Source organism: Bubalus kerabau, chromosome 9 (assembly GCF_029407905.1).
Source record: "Bubalus kerabau isolate K-KA32 ecotype Philippines breed swamp buffalo chromosome 9, PCC_UOA_SB_1v2, whole genome shotgun sequence".
In the NCBI taxonomy this organism is placed as follows: Eukaryota; Metazoa; Chordata; class Mammalia; order Artiodactyla; family Bovidae; genus Bubalus; species Bubalus kerabau.
The window spans coordinates 35,169,119-35,192,043 of NC_073632.1; the positions used below are offsets into that span (position 1 = coordinate 35,169,119).

A 22,925-nucleotide genomic window follows, 5' to 3' on the forward strand; every position below is an offset into this window, starting at 1 on the left:
TAACCCGTGTTTGTAATTGGGAAAGAAGAGAATAACTTGTCATTTATCTTCCTTTTTCTTCATTTCAAAAATAAATAAATGGTCAAAAATGTCAAAACCCACTAGAATTTGGGTAGAATTTATATCTACACAGTTAAAGAGTATGATCATGAAATGACTAGATTTTACATGTGTTCAATTATCTTCTGATCTCATGCAAACCTAGATGATGTAATTAAAGGTCTAAAATGGGGGGGAGGGGAAATTATTGAATTAATTTCTCAGCAAAGGCATACAAAATACATGCTTAAACAGAAAAAATCTAAAAATATTTTCTTTTTAAAATAAATTTTATGTCATTTCACAACTTATCCAAATGAAAAATTACTGTTGTACACCTGAAAATAATGTTGTATATCAGTTGTACTTCAATTTAAAAAATAATCCTTTTACGATTCAAGACTTTGTAGAAAATGTAAATTAAGTGAGAATAAAACTTGCATTTTTTGAGTCAATTTTAGAAGAGAAAATTGCTCATGATTTTAGAGGATAATATTCACAGTGTATAATATTGAATTATTAAGAAATGTAATTGGGCTTCCCTGATAGCTCAGTTGGTAAAGAATCCACCTGTATTGCAGAAGACCCAGGTTCAATTCCTGGGTTGGGAAGATCCCCTGGAGAAGGGATAGGCTATCCACTCCAGCATTCTTGCACTTCCCTTGTGGCTCTGCTGGTAAAGAATCTGCCTTCAATGTGGGAGACCTGGGTTCAATCCCTGGGTTGGGAAGATTCCCTGGAGAAGGAAAAGGCTACCCACTCCAGTATTCTGGCTGGAGAATTCAATGGACTCTATAGTCCATGGGTTCACCAAGAGTCAGACACGACTGAGCGACTTTCACTTTCAAGAAATGTAATATGGGACATATATGTTATATAAATTGAAATGACATAAAATAATTCAGGGTAGATGTTAAGCTTATGAGAGAAAAGACTGTCTTTTTTTAAAGCTTTGTCTTTAGGACTTAAACTCTATCCAGAATATAGTAGGTGCTCAACAAATACTGGCTGAATGAATACACTTAATTCATTAATTCATTTAAGAGCCAATACAGGATACCTGTTTTTATGTTGGTTTTTATTTCCCTTCAAAAATTAAATACTGACTTTTTATATCAATATACTATATACCAAATCATTTCCTGAAACATATAGTAGTTGGCACAGAAAACTTAGTTTTCATGTTAATTCCATTTTAGCCTATTCTCAAGATGCAAACACACACAAGTTAGAATACCAGAGATAGTTTTCCCTGATTGCCAACTCTAGATAACTTACATAGGGAGAAATGATCCTAACAGAATGGACCCAATAAAAGTTTCAAAACTCTAATATTAATATGCAAAAGGGATTGAACAATTATATAATATAGACTAATTTTATTGGAGAAGGAAATGGCAACCCACTCCAGTATTCTTGCCTGGAGAATCCCAGGGACAGGGGAGCATGGTGGGCTGCCGTCTATGGGGTCGCAGAGTCGGACACGACTGAAGCGACTTAGCAGCAGCAGCAGACTAATTTTGGCAGGAACGATACTGCTCCTTCACCAAGAGTGAGTGATCCATTTTCACACTGGCTTTTGAAAACACAAAGAATAACTATAGACAGCCTAGGTACAGATGTGTACTTCACAAGATCTCAGGGGAAAAAAAAATCCTCTCTGCTTCCCACTGCCTTTTATTTGAATATTAAGAGGAATAGAGAGATCACTTAAAGTACTGATATTATTTCAAGTTGAGGTGAACAATAGCATTAAAGAGAATTGCTGAATAAGCAATAATATGCCTATCTGCAATATCAGCTAGATCATTCAAGTTCACTAACAAAAAATAACTTATATTATCCACTAATAACATATTTTAACAGCTTCCATTGAACATTGTTTCTATACAGTATCTAGATGTAATATCTCTACTAGTTTACAGTTGCCTCCATATAGACATCCTTATCGGAGAAGGCAATGGCACCCCACTCCAATACTCTTGCCTGGAAAATCCCATGGATGGAAGAGCTTGGTGGGCTACAGTCCATGGGTTCGCTAAGAGTCAGACACGACTGAGCAACTTCACTTTCACTTTTCACTTTCATGCATTGGAGAAGGAAATGGCAACCCACTCCAGTGTTCTTGCCTGGAGAATCCCAGGGATGGGGGAACCTGGTGGGTTGCCATCTATGGGGTCGCACAGAGTCGGTCACGACTGAAGTGACTTAGCAGCAGCAGCAGACATCCTTATAATGATATTGATCTAAAGTCTTTATCCTTTCTATAAGATGATCCATTATCATCTATAAGATGATCCATTTTACTAAAATACCCTTTTTACAAAAAGGATGACATTAGGTATAAGGTGACCAAGATGAGTTCATTACTCTAGAAAGTACTCATAAAGTCTTAAAAAAAAAAAAAGCCTTATATTTTCAAAACTATTTAAACTGAACTTCAAGTTCAAAAACACATAAGACAAAAAAAATTCAGAGACTTTTATTATTCAAATGCCAAAAAATATTTACCTCCAGGATGCCAAAGCCTTTGACTGTGTGGATCACAATAAACTGTGGAAAATTCTGAAAGAGATGGGAATACCAGACCACCTGATCTGCCTCTTGAGAAATCTGTATGCAGGTCATGAAGCAACAGTTAGAACTGGACATGGAACAACAGACTGGTTCCAAATAGGAAAAGGAGTACGTCAAGGCTGTATATTGTCACCCTGCTTATTTAACTTCTATGCAGAGTACATCATGAGAAACGCTGGGCTGGAGGAAGCACAAGCTGGAATCAAGACTGCTGGGAAAAATATCAATAACTCAGATATGCAGATGACACCACCCTTATGGCAGAAAGTGAAGAGGAACTAAAAAGCCTCTTGATGAAAGTGAAAGTGGAGAGTGAAAAAGTTGGCTCAACATTCAAAAAACTAAGATCATGGCATCTGATCCCATCACAGCATGACAAATAGATGGGGAAACAGTGGCTGGCTTTATTTTTCTGGGCTCCAAAATCACTGCACATCGTGACTGCAGCCATGAAATTAAAAGACGCTTACTCCTTGGAAGGAAAGTTATGACCAACCTAGATAGCATATTCAAAAGCAGAGACATTACTTTGCCAACAAAGGTCCATCTAGTCAAGGCTGTGGTTTTTCCAGTAGTCATGTATGGATGTGAGAGTTGGACTATGAAGAAAGTTGAGTGCCAAAGAATTGATGCTTTTGAACTGTGGTGTCGGAGAAGACTTTTGAGAGTCCCTTGGACTGCAAGGAGATCCAACCAGTCCAACCTAAAGGAGATCAGTCCTGGGTGTTCATTGGAAGGACTGATGTTAAAGCTGAAACTCCAATACTTTGGCCACCTGATGCGAAGAGCTGACTCATTTGAAAAGACCCTAATGCTGGGAAAGATTGAGGGCGGGAGGAGAAGGGGACGACAGAGGATGAGATGGTTGGATGGCACCACCGACTCAACGGACATGGATTTGGGTGGCCTCCGGGAGTTGGTGATGGACAGGGAGGCCTGGCGTGCTGTGGTTCATGGGGTCGCAAAGAGTTGGACACAACTAAGCGACTGAACTGAACTGAAAGTGAGGGAGGTAGGAATTAAGCTCTGAAAAAAGTCAAGGCAATCTCACTTTAATACCATGTTTTAAAAGTTGCACATTGACGTGGGAATGTTAAGAGAAAAGCCCCAACTGGTTACATTTTATGATGACAGACTGCAGCAGAATGTGCAGGTATGTCATTGCGATAGGATGTGGGAAGTCTAGCTACGTCATTTAACTGATACAAGCACTGGGCATTTGACAGTTCACAGACCTGGATTCAAATACTTGCTCCAATATGTACCTTAGGCAGGCAAGTTAAGATATCTAGCCTTTGGTTATTTAATTTGTAAAATATAAATAATAAAAGAAACAACCTCACACAGACACTGTAGGTACTAAGAGAAAATGTGTATGAAGAAGTTTAAACTATACTGGAACAAAACAGATGGCAATTAAGTTATCAGTATAGTGAAATTCAAATCAAAACTACAATGAGATATCACCTCGCACCAGTAAGAATGGCCATGATTAAGATGTCTACAAATAATAAATGCTGGAGAAGTTATAGAGAAAAGGAAACCTTCCTACATTGTAGGTTGGAGTGTAAATTGGTAAAGTCACTATGGAGAACAGTATGGAGGTTACTTAAAATAGAGCTATTGTATGATCCAACAATCCCATTCCTGGTCATATATCCAGAGAAAATCATAATTCAAAAATATACATGCAACCCAGTGTCCACTGCAGCAATATTTACAATAGCCAGGATATGGAAGCAACCCAGATGTCCATCAACAGAGGAAAGGATAAAAATGAAGTGGTACATACAAACAGTGGAATATTACTTAGCCATAAAAAAGAATTGAAAATAATGTCATTTGCAGCAACACGAATACTTTGATCCTGTCATACGGAGTGAATTAAGGCAGACAGAGAAAGACAAATATATGTTATCACTCATATGTTGAATCGAAAAAAAGGGTACAAAGGAACCTATCTATAAAATAGAAACAGAGTTATAGATGTAGAAAACAAACTTACAGTTACCAGGGGTAAAAAGACAGACAGTAAAGAGGGCGTGGGTAAATTGGGATTGACATATACTGACTGCTATATATAAAACAGATAACCTATATGGATCTACTCTATCACAAAGGGAGCCCTACTCAGTCCTCTGTGATGACCTATATGGGAAAAAGAGTGGATATATGTAGATGCATAATTGATTCATTTTGCTGAACACCTGAAACTCACCCATTGCAAATCAATTAGATGCCAATAAAAATGGAAAGAAAAAACACTTTACCTCCACAGTAGCGTGGGTTGTGGCTGTTGTTGGGGTGACTAATTTATGTATGTAGAAGAAGGCTGGGGTCCAGGGAAGTAGCCTCAGAAATCAGTATTATTTAAGAGAAGAAAGCTTAGCAAAGAAATTTTATTTCACAGCCAAGTTAAAAATGCAATTTCATCTTCTTCAAAACTGATTAGCATTGTGGACTGTGGCATGAATTCACACAGCAGTTCAATCTATTTTAAGCAAAAAATGATCACTGCTTTTGGGAGGAAACCATGCACTAAACTGCCAAGTTAATCAAGGTACAAACACTGCATATAAATGCTTTTTTTTCAAAATCCAGAAATTCAATTATGTTTATAATTAACTAGTTCTTGACAGTACAATTTCTTGAAGTTTTAATAAGTTTCCTCAGGAGTTTCAATTTTGCAATTTTTTTCACCAAAAGCTGCCCATGATTCCTTGGCCTTTTGTTAACAAGGGAATACTTGGTGTCTTTTGCACATGTAAATTTTGTCAAAGAGAGGCCTACTGTTGGCAGTTTTTAATCTATTAAATAGTAATATTCTTCAAACTGTTGCCTTAAAATTTTAAGATACAAAGTTCAAAATGTAAACACTGGAAAGATCTAAACAGTCTTATGTAGATTTTCTTAAATTTTCAACTTGCTGTATAAATTGATCACTGAATCCACAGATCTAAGTTGAAAATATCTGGAAAGAAAAAGAAAATCTTAGACTTACAAATAATTAGAAAGATACAAGATGTTGACTGGGGGAATTTTAGCAGTATAGATTGATTGCACACTGAGATGGGATGGGGTCCATTGCAGGGGCCAAGTGGGGTGAGTTGAGAGAGAGAGGGAGAGCATGTCTACAAGGTTTATTCCAGCAGAGAAATTCTACAATCGCATCAACTCATAATGCTGGTCACTATCGATGGTAGACCATCACTCAGCACACTTAGGTGGATGATTCAAAGCACACCTGAAGTGGTACTCTCTCAAGAAAACAACTCTTAAATAGTGATTCTTCTAGAGATGCATAGGGCAAAATAAACTGAACATCTTTGGACTGATGTATGTTATCAGAGGAGATGTTATCATTACTAATGACCCAGTCACAGCTAATGATTTTACGGCTAACCAGAGACCTGGGTAGCTATGCTAAACTTACAGAACAGCTTTGCAGCATCTCATGGTGGTTTTTATTCCCAGCTGAAGCATTTAAAATGTGGTTCATTTAATGAACTATGAAGTGATCCAATAAGATCCTCTCAAGCATGAGGCATGCTCTGTGACTTCATGGTGATAGAATTTAAGAAGCCAGGACTCAATTAAAAAAAAAAAAAATTAAGGAATGGAGTTAAAATTTAAAACCCTGCAAAAACTATCAGAAATATTGATTAATGTACTTTGGGAAAGGAAGGAGTTCACTATCTCTCTCAGTAAGACAGAGAGAAAAAAAGTGCTGTGTTTTTTGGTTTTTTAAAGCTTTTGCCCCCAAAATGGATTGCAGCCCCACTTCTAAAGCACTCACTGACAAAGGAAAGGGGATTAACCATGTAACTGTGGTTGGCTCATACCACTCAGAATTTACCCTCAAGAAAGGTTCAGGATCCCTTTCCCTGAGTGGCCAAAATCCAACTGTAACATGCACTCTGTAAGCAAAGAAAATGGGAGAGATGATATTTGAGTGGGCAGACAGCATACCACTTCCGTACTTTGCTAGCCACGATCCACAGAAAAATTTCTTTGAAGACAATCTGATAGTATAAGTCTAAGTCCTGCTGATTACACATTCCACTGGAAAAGGAAGTTTATTTCAATTTTTTATCTTAAGAAAATGATTTTTTTTAATTTAAATTTATTTATTTTAATTAGAGGCTAATTACTTTACAATATTGTATTGGTTTTGCCATACATCAACATGAATCTGCCACGGGTGTACACGATCAGAAAAGTATAAAAATGTGTACATAAGACTTGATTTCAGGAATATTAAAATATCAAAATAATGGGAAAATGTGTCCCTTAGAAGGTGGTATGGAGAAGGCAATGGTACCCCACTCTAGTACTCTTGCCTGGAAAATCCCATGGACAGAGGAGCCTGGTAGGCTGTAGTCCATGGGGTCGCTAAGAATCGGACACGACTGAGCGACTTCACTTTGACTTTTCACTTTCATGCATTGGAGAAGGAAATGGCAACCCACTCCAGTGTTCTTGCCTGGAGAATCCCAGGGAAGGGGGAGCCTGGTGGGCTGCCGTATATGGGGTCGCACAGAGTCAGACACGACTGAAGCGACTTAGCAGCAGGAGGAGGTATGTTAAACAAACAATGAGATGTTTATATTGTTAAATAATATGTAGTCCTTGAAAATAATGATATAAAAATGTTAAACAACACTAAAACTTTTTTCTATAAACATATGCTCTAAAATAAAAACCTAAGATGTGATATCAAAATAACAAAAACCATAGGTAACTTATTTCCTTATCTATACTTTTGAAAATTTTCTAAAGTATTTCAATAAACATTTTTAAGCTGGTAACAAACTAAACGAAGCAAGGAAGGAAGGGAAACAAAGAAACTCCTAAATATTAAAGAAAGTAAATTTATATATTTTTTATACTAGCAGGAAGTTGTAAATAAGTTGTCCATGTTCACCATTAGAAGACTTGTTAAGAAAATGTGTAGAAATGTTATTGACACAGAAAGATATTACTCAATGAAAAGAGCAGGTTACAATACTGTATACTATGTACACTGGCATTTTTGTTTTATACTTAATAGAGGCATCCTCTCTAGGTGCCAGGATATCCATGCATGCTTGCTAAGTCGCTTAAGTCATGTAGACTCTGTGCAACCCTATGAACTGTAGCTCACCAGGTTTCTCTGGCCATGGGATTCTCCAGCCAAGAATACTGGAGTGGGTTGTGGTGCCCTCCTCCAGGGTATGTTCCTGATCCAGGCATCAAACTGTGTCCCTTACATAAAACCTGCATTGGCAGGCAGCTTCATTACCACCTGAGAAGCCAGAATATCCACGTGATCTAATTTATTGTTTAAATTTTTATCCTCATTCTTTAATTTTTGTACAATATTTATTTTGTTCTCTGTTATTCAATTTTTTAAAATTTGCTAAATAAATTTGCTAAATAAAAAATAGATGGTTTTTGCTTGTTCATCGGAAAGAACAGTTTAGAAAGAATATGCAAATCGCATTAGTTTTCCATTGCTGCTGTAGCAAAGTAACATAAATTTAGTGGCTTAAAAAATACAAATTTATTATCTTGTACTTCTGTACATTGTTAGGAACTTCTGTCCATAGCTCTCCAGGCACTCTATCAGATGTTCATAACATTGTACAGATGTACAAGGCATTAAAACAGCCCCAAGAAAAAGAAATGCAAAAAGAGAAAATGGTTGTCTGAGAAGGTCTTACAAATAGCTGAGAAAGGAAGAGAAGTAAAAGGCAAAGGAGAAAAGGAAAGATACCACTCTGAATGCAGAGTTCCTGAGAATAGCAAGGAGAGATAAGAAAGCCTTCCTAAGTGAACAGTGTAAAGAAATAGAGGAAAACAATAGAATGGGAAACACTAGAGATCTCTTCAAGAAAATTAGAGACACCAAGGGAACATTTCATGCAACAATGGGCACCATAAACGACAGAAATAGTATGGACCTCAAAGAAGCGGAGATGTTAAGGAGGGGCAAGAATACATAGAAGAACTATATGAAAAAGATCTTAATGAGCTGGATAACAACGATGGTGTGATCACTCACCTAGGACTAGACATCCTGGAGCGTGAAGTCAATTCGGCTTTTGGAAGAATCACAATGAACAAAGCTAGTGGAGGTGATGGAATTCCAGCTGAGCTATTTCAAATCCTAAAAGATGATGCTGTAAAAGTGCTGCACTCAATATGCCAGCAAATTTGGAAAACTCAGCAGTGGCCACAGGACTTGAAAAGGTCAGTCTTCATTCCAATCCCAAAGAAGGGCAAGGCCAAAGAATGTTCAAATTACCGCACAATTACACTCATCTCATACGCTAGCAAAGTAATGCTCAGAATCCTTCAAGCTAGGCTTCAATAGTATGTGAACCAAGAATTTCCAGATGTACAAGCTGAATTTAGAAAGGGCAGAGGAACCAGAGATCAAACTGCCAACATTCATTGGATCACAGAAAAAGCAAGAGAATTCCAGAAAAACATCTACTTCTGCTTCATTGACATCACTAAAGCCTTTGACTGTGTGGATCACAACAAACCAGAAAATCCTTAAAGAGATGGAAATACCAGACCACCTTACCTGCCTCCTGAGAAATCTGTATGCAGGTCAAGAAACAAGTTAGAACCGGACAGAAAACAAGGAACTGGATCCAAATAGGGAAAGGAGTATGTCAAGGCTATATATTGTCACCCTGCTTATTTAACTTATATGCAGAGTACATCATACAAAATGCCAAGCTGGATGACTCACAAGATGGTATCAAAATTGTTGGGAGAAATATCAATAACTTCAGATATGCAGAGGACACCTTCCCTATGGCAAAAAGCAAAAAGAAATTAAAGAGCCTCTTGATGAAGGTGAAAGAGGAAAATGAAAAGCTAGCTTAAAACTAAACATTCAAAAAATGAAGATCCTGGCATCTGGTCCCATCACTTCATGGCAAATAGATGGGTGAAATGATGGAAACAGTGACAGACTATTTTCTGTTCCAAAATTTGGGGCTCCAAAATCACCATAAATGGTGACTCCAGCCATGAAATTAAAAGATGCTTGCTCCTTGGAAGAAAAGCTGCAACCAACCTAGACAGCATATTAAAAAGCAGACATCAATTTGCCTAGTAAGGTCCATCTAATCAAAGCTATCGTTTTTTTCCAGTAGTCATGTATGGTTGCGAGAGTTGGACCTTAAAGAAGGATGAACACTGAAGAATCGATGCTTTTGAACTGTGGTGCTGGACAAGACTCTCAAGAGTCCCTTCGACTGCAAGATCAAACCAGTCAATCCTAAAGGAAATCAACCCTGAATATTTATTGGCAGGACTGATACTGAAGCTCCAATACTTTGGCCACCTGATATGAAGAGTTGACTCATGGAAAAAGACTCTGATGCTGGGAAAGACTGAAGGCAGGAAGAGAAGAGGATGACAGGGGATGAGATTGTTGGATGGCATCAGTGACTCAATGGACATGAGTTTGAGTGGACTCTAGGAAATGGTTAAGGGCAGGGAAGTCTGCCATGCTGCATTCCATGGGGTCACAAAGAGTCAGATATGACTGAGCAACTCAACAACAATTACCTTGTACTTGTATAGGTCAGAGACCAACAAAGATTCCATAGACTATAAAACGGTGTCAGTACGGCTGCATTCCTTTTTTGGAGACTAGGGGAGAAGCCCTTTCCTTGCCTTTTCCAGCTTCTAGAAGCCATCTGCATTCACTGATTTGAGGCCCTTCTACTTTCAAAGACAGCAAGGTCACAGCTCTCTAATCTTTTTTTTGTGATTTTCTGTCTCTCACCTTAGCTGGAAAAGGTCCTCTGTCCTTAAGGCCTTGTTTGATTAGACTGGGCCCACAGGATAATTTTCCCATCTCAAATCCTAGAAACATCACTGCATCTGTAAATTTCTCCTTGGTTTATAAGAACCATCTTTGCAGTTTCTGAAGATTAGAAATTGGACAAGTTTTGGGGGACTACTGCTCACCCTACTACACAACATTATCAGAGATGCCTGTTATAAATGGTACTAGTGAAATTTTAATTTACAAAGAAAAAACTTATTCACTAATGCCTCACCTTACTTCACCTCAGGATTCATCCTATATTAGTGATATGGAAAAGATGTGCAAACATATATGTAAATCTTAGAACCAAAAGACTTCTAGGCAAAAACATAGGCTAAAACCTTGGTGATTTTAGGCTAGACAAAGATTTCTTGAATAGTCAACAAAAAATATATATATATGAGTAAAATTGATAAATTATATTTCATAAAGTTAAATACTTGTTCTTCACAAACACTATTCAGAGAATGAAAGATTTAATATTTGCAAATGCATGCATCATAGAAGACCTAGATGTAGAACATATGAAGAACACTGAGTTTCAAAAGAAAATTTCCAGTTAAAAATGGACAACAGATTTGAACAGACAGTTCACCAAATAAGATATACAGTAACACATAAAGATATTCTATTCAACCCAGGTCTCCTGCATTGCAGACAGATTCTTTACCATCTGAACCACCAGGGAAGCCTGTAACATCATTCAGTTCAGTCGTTCAGTTGTGTTCGACTCTTTGCGACCCCATGAATCACAGAATGCCAGGCCTCCCTGTCCATCACCAACTCCCGGAGTTCACCCAGACTCACGTCCATCGAGTCAGTGATGCCATCCAGCCATCTCATCCTCTGTCGTCCCCTTCTCCTCCTGCCCCCAATCCCTCCCAGCATCAGAGTCTTTTCCAATGAGTCAACTCTTCGCATGAGGTGGCCAAAGTACTGGAGTTTCAGCTTTCACATCATTCCTTTCAAAGAAATCCCAGGGCTGATCTCCTTCAGAATGGACTGGTTGGATCTCCTTGCAGTCCAAGGGACTCTCAAGAGTCTTCTCCAACATAACATCATTAGTCATTAGCAAAATGGAAATGAAACCACAGTAAGATCTACTACGGACCTATTTCAAATGCTAGAAATTAATAAGACAACATTCTGGCAAGACGTCAGTACCTAGAATGCTTATGTACTGCTCAGAATATAACTGCTGCGAACACTTTGAAAAGCAATGATAATAATTTCATAAAAAATAAAACAACTATTGTATGGCCCAGCCCATCATTTCGCTATTCAAGAGAAAGGACAGGTTTTGGGGGAATACTGCTCCTATTTCTTTATTCAAGAAAACAGAAAGCATACACCCATTAAAATAATTGTATACAAATATTCACACAAGCTTTATTTTTGAAATCCCCAAACTGAAAACAACGCAAATGTCCATCAGCAGGTAAATGGATAAATTGTGGTATATCCATAAAACAGAATACTATTCAACAATGAAAAGGGAGTGGACTGTTAATATGGACAACAATGTAAGTATGCTTTCATCATTTTGTTGAGTGAAAGAACCCAGACAAAAGTAGGAGAAACATTTTATGATTTCATTTGTGTAAATTTCTAGAATGGAAACTCCCATGCGGTCTCAGAAAGGATATCAGTTGTTATATACAGGAGTACAAAGGAGCACAAGGAAACTTTTGGAAGTGATGAGTTAGGTTCCTTATGTTCATTGTGCTCATTGTTTCAATGCTGCATATATATGTGAAAACATATCAGAAGTACACTTACGTTTAGTCTGTCATGTGAATTAAGTATACTTATAAATTGTTTAAAAACAAATTTTAAAAAGACAGGTTGCCTATATGAATAGAAAGAAAAATAGGTGATAAAGCTGGACAGGTAAGATTGGGCTCAGAGGGTCAAATAATTTGTCACAGGTTTAAATTCCATCCTGAGCATAATAGGGAGCCAACTGGGACTCATGGCAACAAAAATACAGGATTGATCTTATCAGAGCAGAAAGGAATATACCCTGAAGTCAGCAGAGAGAATCTTCTGCTGTTAAACTTGAATGGCAAGAGTCTGGTAATAGAAATATACTAGTTATAAAGGCTGTACAGTTCTTTAAACTTTAACGAATTCTAAGCTAAAGCAGGGACAATAGAAAAAAGAGGAGACTGATTTGAGATATAAAGTATAAGGATTCAGTCTCTAAAAAATGATGACCCATGAAACCCAAAGGCATTATCAGAGTGTTAGATCAAAGATGAACTAAGTTTGGAAAGTTTAGTACATGATGATGCCACAAGACTGAAGTATAAAACAAGGTTGAGGAAGGACGATAATGATTTAGGTTTTGTACATGTTGACTATGAGGTAAATAGATGATACTCAGATGGAGACAAGCCTTCAGTTAAAAATAGAAGCTGGGACAGATAATGTAGATTGTGGAATAAATACTTGATAATCATTTGGACAATGATAGATGGGGAAACAATGGAAACAATGACAGACTATTTTCTTGGGCTCCAAAATCACTGCAGAGGGTGACTGTGAAAGTCACTCAGTCATGTCCAGCTCTTTGCAGCCCCATGGACTATATGGTCCATGGAATTCTCCAGACCAGAATACGGGAGTGGGCAGCCATTCCCTTCTCCAGGGCATCTTCCCAACCCAGGGATCGAAGCTAGGTTCCCCGCATTGCAGGTGGATTATTTACCAGGTGAGCCACCAGGGAAGCCCATGGTGGCTGCAGCCATGAAATTAAGACACTTGCTCCTTGGAAGAAAAGCTATGACTAATCTACACAGCATATTAAAAAGCATAGGCACTACTTTGCCGACAAAGGTCCATCTAGTCAAAGCTATGGTTTTTCCAATAGTCATGTATGGATGTGAGAGTTGGACAATAAAGAAAGCTGAGCACCGAAGTACTGATGCTTTTGAACTGTGGTGTTGGAGAAGACTCTTGAGAGTCACTTGGATTGCAAGGAGATCAAACAAGTTAATCCTAAAGGAAATCAGTCCTGACCATTCATTGCAAGGACTGATGCTGAAACTCCAATACTTTGGCCACCTGATGGGAAGAACTGACTCATTAGAAAAGACTCTGATACTGGGAAAGATTCAAGGCAGGAGGAGAAGGGGACAACAGGATGAGACAGTTGGATGGCATCACTGACTTGAAAGACATGAGTTTGAGCAAGTTCCGGGAGTTGGTGATAGACAGAGAAGCCTGGTGTGCTGCAATCCATGGGGTCACAAAGAGTCGGACAGGACTGAGCGGCTGAAATGAACTGACTGAATCATTCAGAATAAATGCATAGATGGTGGTATCACTAAAGTAGAGCATATAAAAAACAGTAATGAAAAGTGACTTTAGTTGAATCTCCAGAAAATATCATCAAGGATTGTGTGAGCATGAGTGGAGAAAAATTTCACCCAACATAATGAGGACCAAAAGAGGAAGTTCAGTTCAGTTCAATTGCTTAGTCGTGTCCAACTCTTTGTGACCCTATGGATTGCAGCAATCCAGGCCTCCCTGTCCATCACCAACTCTTGGAGTTTCCTCAAACTCAAAGGAGGAAGAGATGCTCAATATGGGCAGAAGAAAATCAAATGGTTCCAAATCAAAGTCAAAGTAGTTTTGCAACTATGCAATTAGGTGGTCAGTAAGAACTTCATGAAAGCAGTAGCCATACAGCCTTAAGAGAAGAATTTGGTGAAAAATAATTTGACCAATGAATTACATTTAGGGAAACAGAAAAAAAAAAAAAAAAAAAGAGTGGAGATAATGACTGGGGTTTACTCCTTAAGAATTTATCAGTAGGTAGGTCAATAAAAATTATATGTGAGTAAAAGAAATCATGATCATCGTTTTGATGATTAAAACTGTATGACAGAAAACTGAAAAAGTTGTAGACATTTTCCATTTTTAAAACAATTTCTAAGAACATAGAGAATCATCATAAATGCTATCACTGTGGTAATAACTCCAAAATTGACTAATCCCTTATGCTCCAATAACTACTGTAAGCAAACGCAAATTTTAATCCTCAAATAGCCTCTATATGTACAAACTATTCTTATTCCTATTTTACAGATCAAGGAACTGAGGTCGAGAGATGTTAAGCACCTGGCCCACCGTAAGAGTCACAGCTAGTGCTGGAGTCCAGATAACACTCTTGGCTAAGGTATAATGACAACTCTAAAGGGCTCTGGTATGACACAGCCAACTTTCTCAGGCGTTTGTCTCTGAGATTCTCTTAGTTCTATAATGAAAGCACAGAAAATAGTTTTGTCACCTACAATGTTAAAATATGAAGACAGACATATAAGACTCCACCAAGGCCATAGCTATGAGCTACTGAAGTGATGATCATTCAGTTACTATTTCACACTTTCCTTTACTTTTTGACCACTAGCATGGGAGAAGGTAATGGCACCCCACTCCAGTACTCTTGCCTGGAGAATCCCATGGATGGAGGAGCCTGGTGGGCTGCAGTCCATGGGGTCGCTAAGAGTCGGGACTGAGCGACTTCACTTTCACTTTTCACTTTCATGCATTGGAGAAGGAAATGGCACCCCACTCCAGTGTTCTTGCCTGGAGAATCCCAGGGACGGCGGAGCCTGGTGGGCTGCCGTCTATGGGGTCACACAGAATCGGACACAACTGAAGCGACTTAGCAGCACGGAGAGTAGGTTAGACCCTTGTCAGTTAAGAAGTGCCCAAGGGCTACTTTGATCTGTTCCCAGTGGAGAGTGAGGTCATTTTACAAAGTCTTTGATTCCTTTATTTCTTCAGACAGCAAGCTCTCAATTAGAAATGCAAGTGGTTATACCAGATATTTGGATGGAAATGTCTCTCACCAAAGGAACTGTACTTCCTTGAAATATTTAAGGAACAGATTGTGTAGTCTGAGCTCTATAAGAGGCTGAATCAAAACTACTTTAAAAATTAAGACCATGGTATACTTCAGAGGCCAGAGTTTTGTTTCTTTGACATACTCTGACTTGGGAATGAAAAGGCAAACTGTATTAAGAGGCTGATGTTCTGCCTTGGATGAGGACATTGTTTTGAAGAGATTTTGCGTAGTAAGACTAGGGCAAGATATTATTGATAACGTTCATAGATTACCAGACTTTGTGTATTCCTGTTAAATCAACTTAATTTCTTGGCTGATTGTGTCTCAGTTATCATGCTTTACAATTCTATGTGTGGTTGAAAAAAATATCAGTTACTTAAATATGAAAATGGTAGACCAGGTGTTCAAAATTATTTTATCTCAGAACACTTTTACAGTGTTAGGAAAAAAAAAAAAACAAAGCAGCACTGAGGATCCAAAAGTGGTTTCAGTTATATATATTTTTATTTACCATATCAGAAGTTAGAAAATTTTAAATATTAATAAGACAAGACTATTATATATTAATATACTTTACAAAAAGTAATTGTTTTCCAAAACAGGTGAGAAGTATAATTTAATATTTAGCATACATTAAAGAGGCAAGTTTTAATGAAAGAAAGCCTGATTTTCATATTTGGTTGACCGTTCTACGTCATTTTGTTTGAAGAATAGGTAGGAAATCTAGTTTCACTTGTGGTTGGAAAGAAGAGGAGTATTCAAATAGCCTTTTAATATTGTTTGATACTACACCAAAAATTATACTAGTTTAAAAGTTAAGTTACAATGTGGATCTGAAATAATATTAAATAACATTTTATAACATTAAAAGCAGTTAGTACATCTTATACTTTGAATGGATTTTTCTGTCCATGAATAATTTTGTGATATCCTGCATTAGTAACTGAAAAATAATGGTTTGCTAAATTATGTAGATTTTCTAAAGGAAGATTCATTTCATTAAACAATATTTAATACTCATACTTATTAATATCACTATCCATCTTATCAGAAGAATCTTCAAAAGCTGTTAAACTAGTGGCAGAGACTCACTTTCCAAAACCCAAAAATCAGATTTTATCAACAAATATGGTGAGCAGTCTTCCTTGAAGTGACAAGCTCACTTTGCCCATTTCCAAAAAAAAAAGAAAAAAAGCTGAAAATACCCAAGTCTACATAACCATAGTTTGTAAATTGTTTTTCAAGCAAAAACTGATGACATGCTGATATGGGAAAAAACAAACAAACAAACAAACTTTTTGTTCAGTTTGCAACTCAAACAACTGCACAAGTATTCCCTTGAGACAGCAAAAATACTTCAGTACACAAAGTGCTTTTTGCATCCATTCTATTTTGTCAGAGAATATTAAAAAAAATGTTAGATGTTTACTCAAGGGTTAAAGATTAACAAAATGTATAAATTTTACTACTTCAAGAATTTAACTGAAACTTTTTTTTTTTTTAACTACATACCTTGTGAATGCATGGTGATAAACAACTCAATGGCTAGTACAGTTTGGTGTCATTGCCCTGATTCATGCTAAAGTGACTAAACCATCATTACTTTCTGCACCATCAGGACAAATGTCAAAGTGAACAAGGTAAATTATGTCTTGGTACTATTAGGAAAATAGTTTGACCCTCTGACTTCCTGAAAGAACATAAATCATACTTTGAGAACTGCCATGAGAAATAACAAGTAAATGAGTATACATTTAGATAGCATTTCTAATACCTTATATTATGGCTTGATCTTAAATTATTGATTATTGAGAAGAGATATGAAAACACTATCTCCTTTAAATTACACATACCTATTTGTTAGGACACATTGACTGTTGGCAAAAACAGATGGAAGGATTTATGGGTAAATGCTCACAGTGTGTGTGCAAGCATGAGAAAGGAAGAGAGACAGGGAGAGACAGAGACGGGCAGAGAGAGGAGACAGAGACGGCAAAAGAGGGAGAAAAGGAGAGAGAGATACAGAGAGAGACACACACACACAGAGAAACACACAGAGAGAGACACACAGAGAGAGAGAATAAGAGAGAGAGACAGCGAGAGCGATAGCAAGAGATACAGAGACACACACAGAGACAGAGAGAGAGAGGAACACAGAGAGAATAAGAGAGAGACACAGAGAGAGCTAGAGAGAATGTTAGAGATTGCAAACAACTTAAAATGGATTAAAGATCTAAGTGTAAGACCATAAACCATAAAACTCTTAAAGTATAGTCACAATACTCTCTGACATAAATCATAGCAAAATTCTCTATGACCCACCTCCTAGGATAATGGAAGTAAAAACAAAAATAAACACGAGAGATCTCATTAAACTTAAAAGCTTTTCCACAGCAAAGGAAACTATAAACAAGATGAAAAGACAACCCTCAGAATGGGAGAAAATAACAACAAATGAAACAACTGACAGAAGAATTAATTTCCAAAATAGATAAGCAGCTGATGCATCTCAATACCAGAAAAACAAACCACCCAATCAAAAAGTGGGCAGAAGACCTCAGTAGACATTTATGCAAAGAAGACATATAAATGGCTAAAAAACACGTGAAAAGATGCTCAAGATTGCTCATTATCAGAGAAATGCAAATCAAAACTACAATGAAATTCACCTCACACTAGTCAGAATAGCCATCTTCAAAAGCCTACAAACAATAAATGTTGGAGAGGGCATGGAGAAAACCCTCTTACACTGTTCATGGGAATGTAAATGATAAAGCCGCTATGGAGCACAGTATGGAGATTCCTTGAAAAACTAGGAATAAAACTGCCTTATGACCCAACAATCCCACTACTGAGCATATATGAAAACCATAATTGAAAAGACACATGTACCCCAATGTTCATTGCAGCATTATTCACAATAGTTAGGACACGAAAGCAACCTAGACGTCCACTGACAGATGAATGGATAAAGAAGCTGCGGTACCAATATGGGCTTCCCTGGTAGCTCAGCTGGTAAAGAATCCCCCTGCAATGCAGGAGACCCCAGTTTGATTCCTGGTTGAGAAGATCCCCCTGAAGATGGGATAAGCTACCCACTCTAGTATTCTTGTGTTTCCCTGGTGGCCCAGATGGTAAAGAATCTGCCTGCAATGTGGGAGACCTGGGTTCAGTCCCTGGGTTGGGAAGATTCCCTGGAGGAGGGCATGGCAACCACTCCAGCATTCTTCCATTGACAGATAAATGGATGAAGAAGTTGTGGTTCATACATACAATGGAATATTACTCAGCCATAAAACGGAATGCATTTGAGTCAGTTCTAGTGAGAAGATGAACCTAGACAGACATGGCGAACAGATTGTGGACACAGGGCAGGGAAGGAGAGGGTGGGACGAATGGAAAGGGTGGCCTGGAAACATACACTACCGAATGTAAAATAGATAGCTAGTGAGAATTTGCTGTATGACGCAAGCAGCTCACACTGGGGCCCCGTGACAACCTGGAGAGGTGAAATGGGCTAGGAGATGGGAGGGAGATTCAAGAGGGAGGGGACGCACATATACCCATAGGTGATTCCTGTTGATACACAGCTGAAACCAACACAGTACTGTAAAGCAATTATCCTTCAATTAAAAATAAAATGTTAAAAAAAGAGACTGCAGACAACACAATGGACGACTTTTAAAAACCACTCCTCAGTACCATTAAAAAATAATAATAATACCTTTTGAATTAAAAAGTCCACACATAAAGCAACTGCACCTAACCATAAGCTAATTTCTGTTTTCAGAGGTATAAAGAAGTGTGGAAATAGAGGGAAAGTCTGGAGTACCCGCTTGGCAAAAGAACAGTCTGCAGGTCTCAACGCAGAGGGAGAGGGAAGTGCATCACAAGGTGTGGAGTGGCAGGAGCAGCTGGTCCTCTTGAGCTGCCACCTAGCGTTGCTTCTGTGCATCTGTGAAGGGAACACCCGTTTGGTAGTAGGGTGAGCGGTTGAAGCAGACAACTCAAGACTTAGAATTTTCCTTAGAGTGTAATAATCACTTCTGATGACTGCTTGCCATTTATGCATACAAAACATAAGTTCTCGATATCAGCTGAAAATATAAGGCCACTAGATAGCTACATGCCTTCCCAGGTGGTGTTAGTGGTAAAGAACCTGCCTGTCAATGCAGAAGACACAAGAGATGTGGGTTCAATCCTTGGGTTGGGAAGATCCCCTGGAGTAGGAAATGGCACCCCACTCCAGTGTTCTTGCCTGCAGAATCTGATGGACAGAGGAGTCTGGTGGGCTACAGTCCACAGGGTTGCAAAAAGTTGGATATGACTGAAGCAACTTAGCACCCATACACCGATAGCTACAAAATTAAGTAGATTGGGCAATATTTAGAGAGAGACACAGAGAAGAGAGAAAGGCCCAGAGACAAGGGAAGCCCAGAGAGAATATGAGGAATAGGTACTTCAAATTTAACCAGAGAAGGCAAATAAAGCTTTCCATTTCAGAATTACAACTGTTTAGAGTAAGTTTGTGATCATCATTAAGTTGATATATCCAGTGGAGTCCAATAATGTAAATATTTTAATTCTTTAAAATTTTATTGAAAATTTTTCTTTCATATGCAGAAATATGAAAAGCATCTCTTTTACATTTATTTTAATTGGAGGATAATTACTTTACAATATTGTAGTGGGCTCTGCCATACAGAAACATGAATTGGCCATAAAAGTACATGCACAAATCTCATGAAAAGCTTATCACCTTTTCTCTAAGAAGAGTCACAGCAATTGGCCATATGTCAATGTGTGCATTTGTTGGAGTTACATATTCAGGCAAGGCCCTTAAAGGGTCCATCTGAGGATCACCCCTGCTATTATTCCCCTGGCCTGCATTGAATTCACCTGATCTCGCTGGTCAAGTGTCAGTTTTAACGTTGCCAAGACAGCCATTTAGCAGGGTCACTTTTCAGGATGACAAACACGAGATTTAAAGCTTGACCCAATTTCTAGTTACTGATCATCTCCTTTAGAAGCAAGGGGATAAGCAAGAGTTTTTATAAACATGCATCCAAGCAAACACGCTTTGCCACAATCCCCGAGACCTCTAAAATTACTGACCGGAGGTTGGTCATCGAAATGGGATTTGTGCTGATTCTCTGAAACTGCTTCACACAGGCCATTTCCTCTCTTACCCAAGGGCTCTAGGGCAAACTGAGTTCTTTAGGGAATCAAAAATACAATGCCTTTCACATTTACTATGATTCTCAAATACTTTACTAAGAGACATACATAATATTGAGCTCTATTTTTCTAAAAGAAGTCATGACCTATGACTACCTGCTTCCCTTTGAACAAAAGTGTTTACATTTTGTCTGGTTTGTACACTGGTTGTACTCTTTGGTCGTTAAGAAAAAAAGGAACTGAAGCTTGTAAACATACGCTGGCCTGGCAGGCAGCGGCAACAGAGTGCAGAGGAAAGATGAGCGCGCGTGAGATCAAAGATCGCATTTCCCAGTTGACACCATTCAAAGCATCTGACCAAAGCAGAGCCATTGGAGAGCTCAAGTTAAAAAAAAAAAAAGAAAGAAAGAAAGCAGTATTCTTCACCCTGGGTATACCTTCTGCCCTGGATTGACCTGTGGGTCATCACTGGGTCAGCATGGCCAGCAGGACGTGATGGACAGGGGGTTTTAAATAGGGTATGGTCCTATGCACCATTGTCTATTTGCTCTTTATTGAATTATCAGGTGCACAACTCCCTTTCAGTCTTTCTCTATTCATTTCTTTTTAACCTATAAACCCCAAATTCAAAGCCCCAGAGACACGAGGACATGGAGTTGGTGGGTCAATGGAATGGAGACTCTCCAGTGCCCTTCTTTCCTGTGTTCCCTGTGTTCCCCGTGTTCGGACAAATAGATTCAAAAGTCACTGGTACACTGATCCAACTTGCTCTTCTGAATCTGAACAAAAAAGTCAATAAAGATGACAGGCTCTAGAGTCAAACTGTCTGGTTCAACTTCCAGTTGGTTCACATACTTACTAGCTAGGTAACCTTAGAAGAGCTATGGTCAAGTCTCTAAAGCCTAATGGCCCCATCTGTAAAATGGGGATAATGAATACCTTGGGGCAGAGGATTACATGAGTTACTATAAGTGCTTAACTTCCCAATTATTGTTAGTTAAGAAAGAAAAAGGAGAGGGAGGAGGGTGAGGAACAGGGAGTGGGACAGAGGACAAGTACATTCTACCAAACAGCCTTTAATTGCAATTTGGTAAAATGAATTCAATTTCCCACTTATTCTATGATAAATTCAGAGATACACTTTGTATATAATATGTGTGTGTGCTCAGTTCCGTCCAATTCTGTGACCCCATGGACTATAGCCCTCCAGGCTACTCTGTCCATGGAATTGTCCAGGTAAGAATACTGGAGTGGGTTTGCCATTTCCTACACCAGGGGATCTTCTCAACTCAGGGATCAAACCATGTCTCTGGAGTCTCCTGGATTGACAGTGGATGCTTTATCACCATACCGCCTGGGAAGCCCTATATGTATATATGTATATTATACATTATATATATATACACACACACACAATAAAAACACACTCAAATATAACTTTAAAAAGCACATATTGCAAAATAGCTATGATAAAACCTAAGTATTTACTGAACTCCAACCAGCAGCTATGCCAATAACCAAGTAGAAGGGGTAATGCCCACGTGCTTTAAGTTAGTGGTTTTCACAATTTTTTAAACAAAAGTCCACCAAATATACACTTTTTATGAACAAGAATTTTAAAACATGAAAACAAAGTTTCAAAAACCATTACATTTGTTAAATGCTTCATTCTAAAACATATCATTCGGTCTACTTCGATAGTTTCCAGTTTCATTTCAAAAAATGTGGTTATGACTCAATGAACTGATACTATGATTATCAATCACAATTCATGATATGTATATTTGAACTTTAATCCATATTCTCAGAGTGGTTTAGGCCATTCTTAGACATGGCCTAAACAGGAATAAACCCTAAGGCAGTAAAACTTACTAACATTGATGCCAGAGATTTTAAGGGATACCAAAAACCCTCTTTTGTTGGTGAAATAACAATTGTTCGGTATAAGTGGTTGGGAGATGCCCTGCCCTTCCATCAGTCTGGCAGTGTATAGATCTCCATTAGTCCTGGGTCCAAGTCAACAATGGTTTTTCACAACATAACACTGTTGTGTAAGCACCGCAGTTGGCTCTTCTTTTTATAATGCAAGTGCTTGACTTAAGCTTTGATTGCCAAGGCATCCACATCAAAGAGGTACCCACTTCAAAGATGGCTATCCTGAACACAGTCTCAGCTCTGGACTAGACAACGAGACCGGCTACCCACCCAAGTGATCCAAATTTGCTCAGGACAATTAACTATAGCTACTTTGCATGCTAAGTCACTACAGTCAGGTCCAACTCTTTGCGAGCCTATGGGCTGTTGCCCACCAGGCTCTTCTGCCCATGGGATTCTCCAGGCAAGAATACTGGAGTGGGTTGCCATGCCCTCCTCCAGGGGATCTTCCCAACCTAAGTATCGAATCCACATCTCCTGCATTTCTGGCACTGCAGGTGGATATTT

General features: G+C 38.4%; 1 protein-coding gene across 1 annotated transcript in view; it reads right to left on the bottom strand.

Annotated features, from left to right (window-relative positions):
- The window catches only part of NKAIN2 (sodium/potassium transporting ATPase interacting 2), a 941,095-nt gene that overhangs the window by 915,298 nt on the left and 2,872 nt on the right, over positions 1-22,925 (bottom strand). Inside the window, exon 2 of the mRNA XM_055534975.1 lies at positions 19,138-19,260. Coding sequence (XP_055390950.1) covers positions 19,138-19,260 — 123 coding nt within the window. The remainder of the gene's footprint in view (positions 1-19,137; positions 19,261-22,925) is intronic.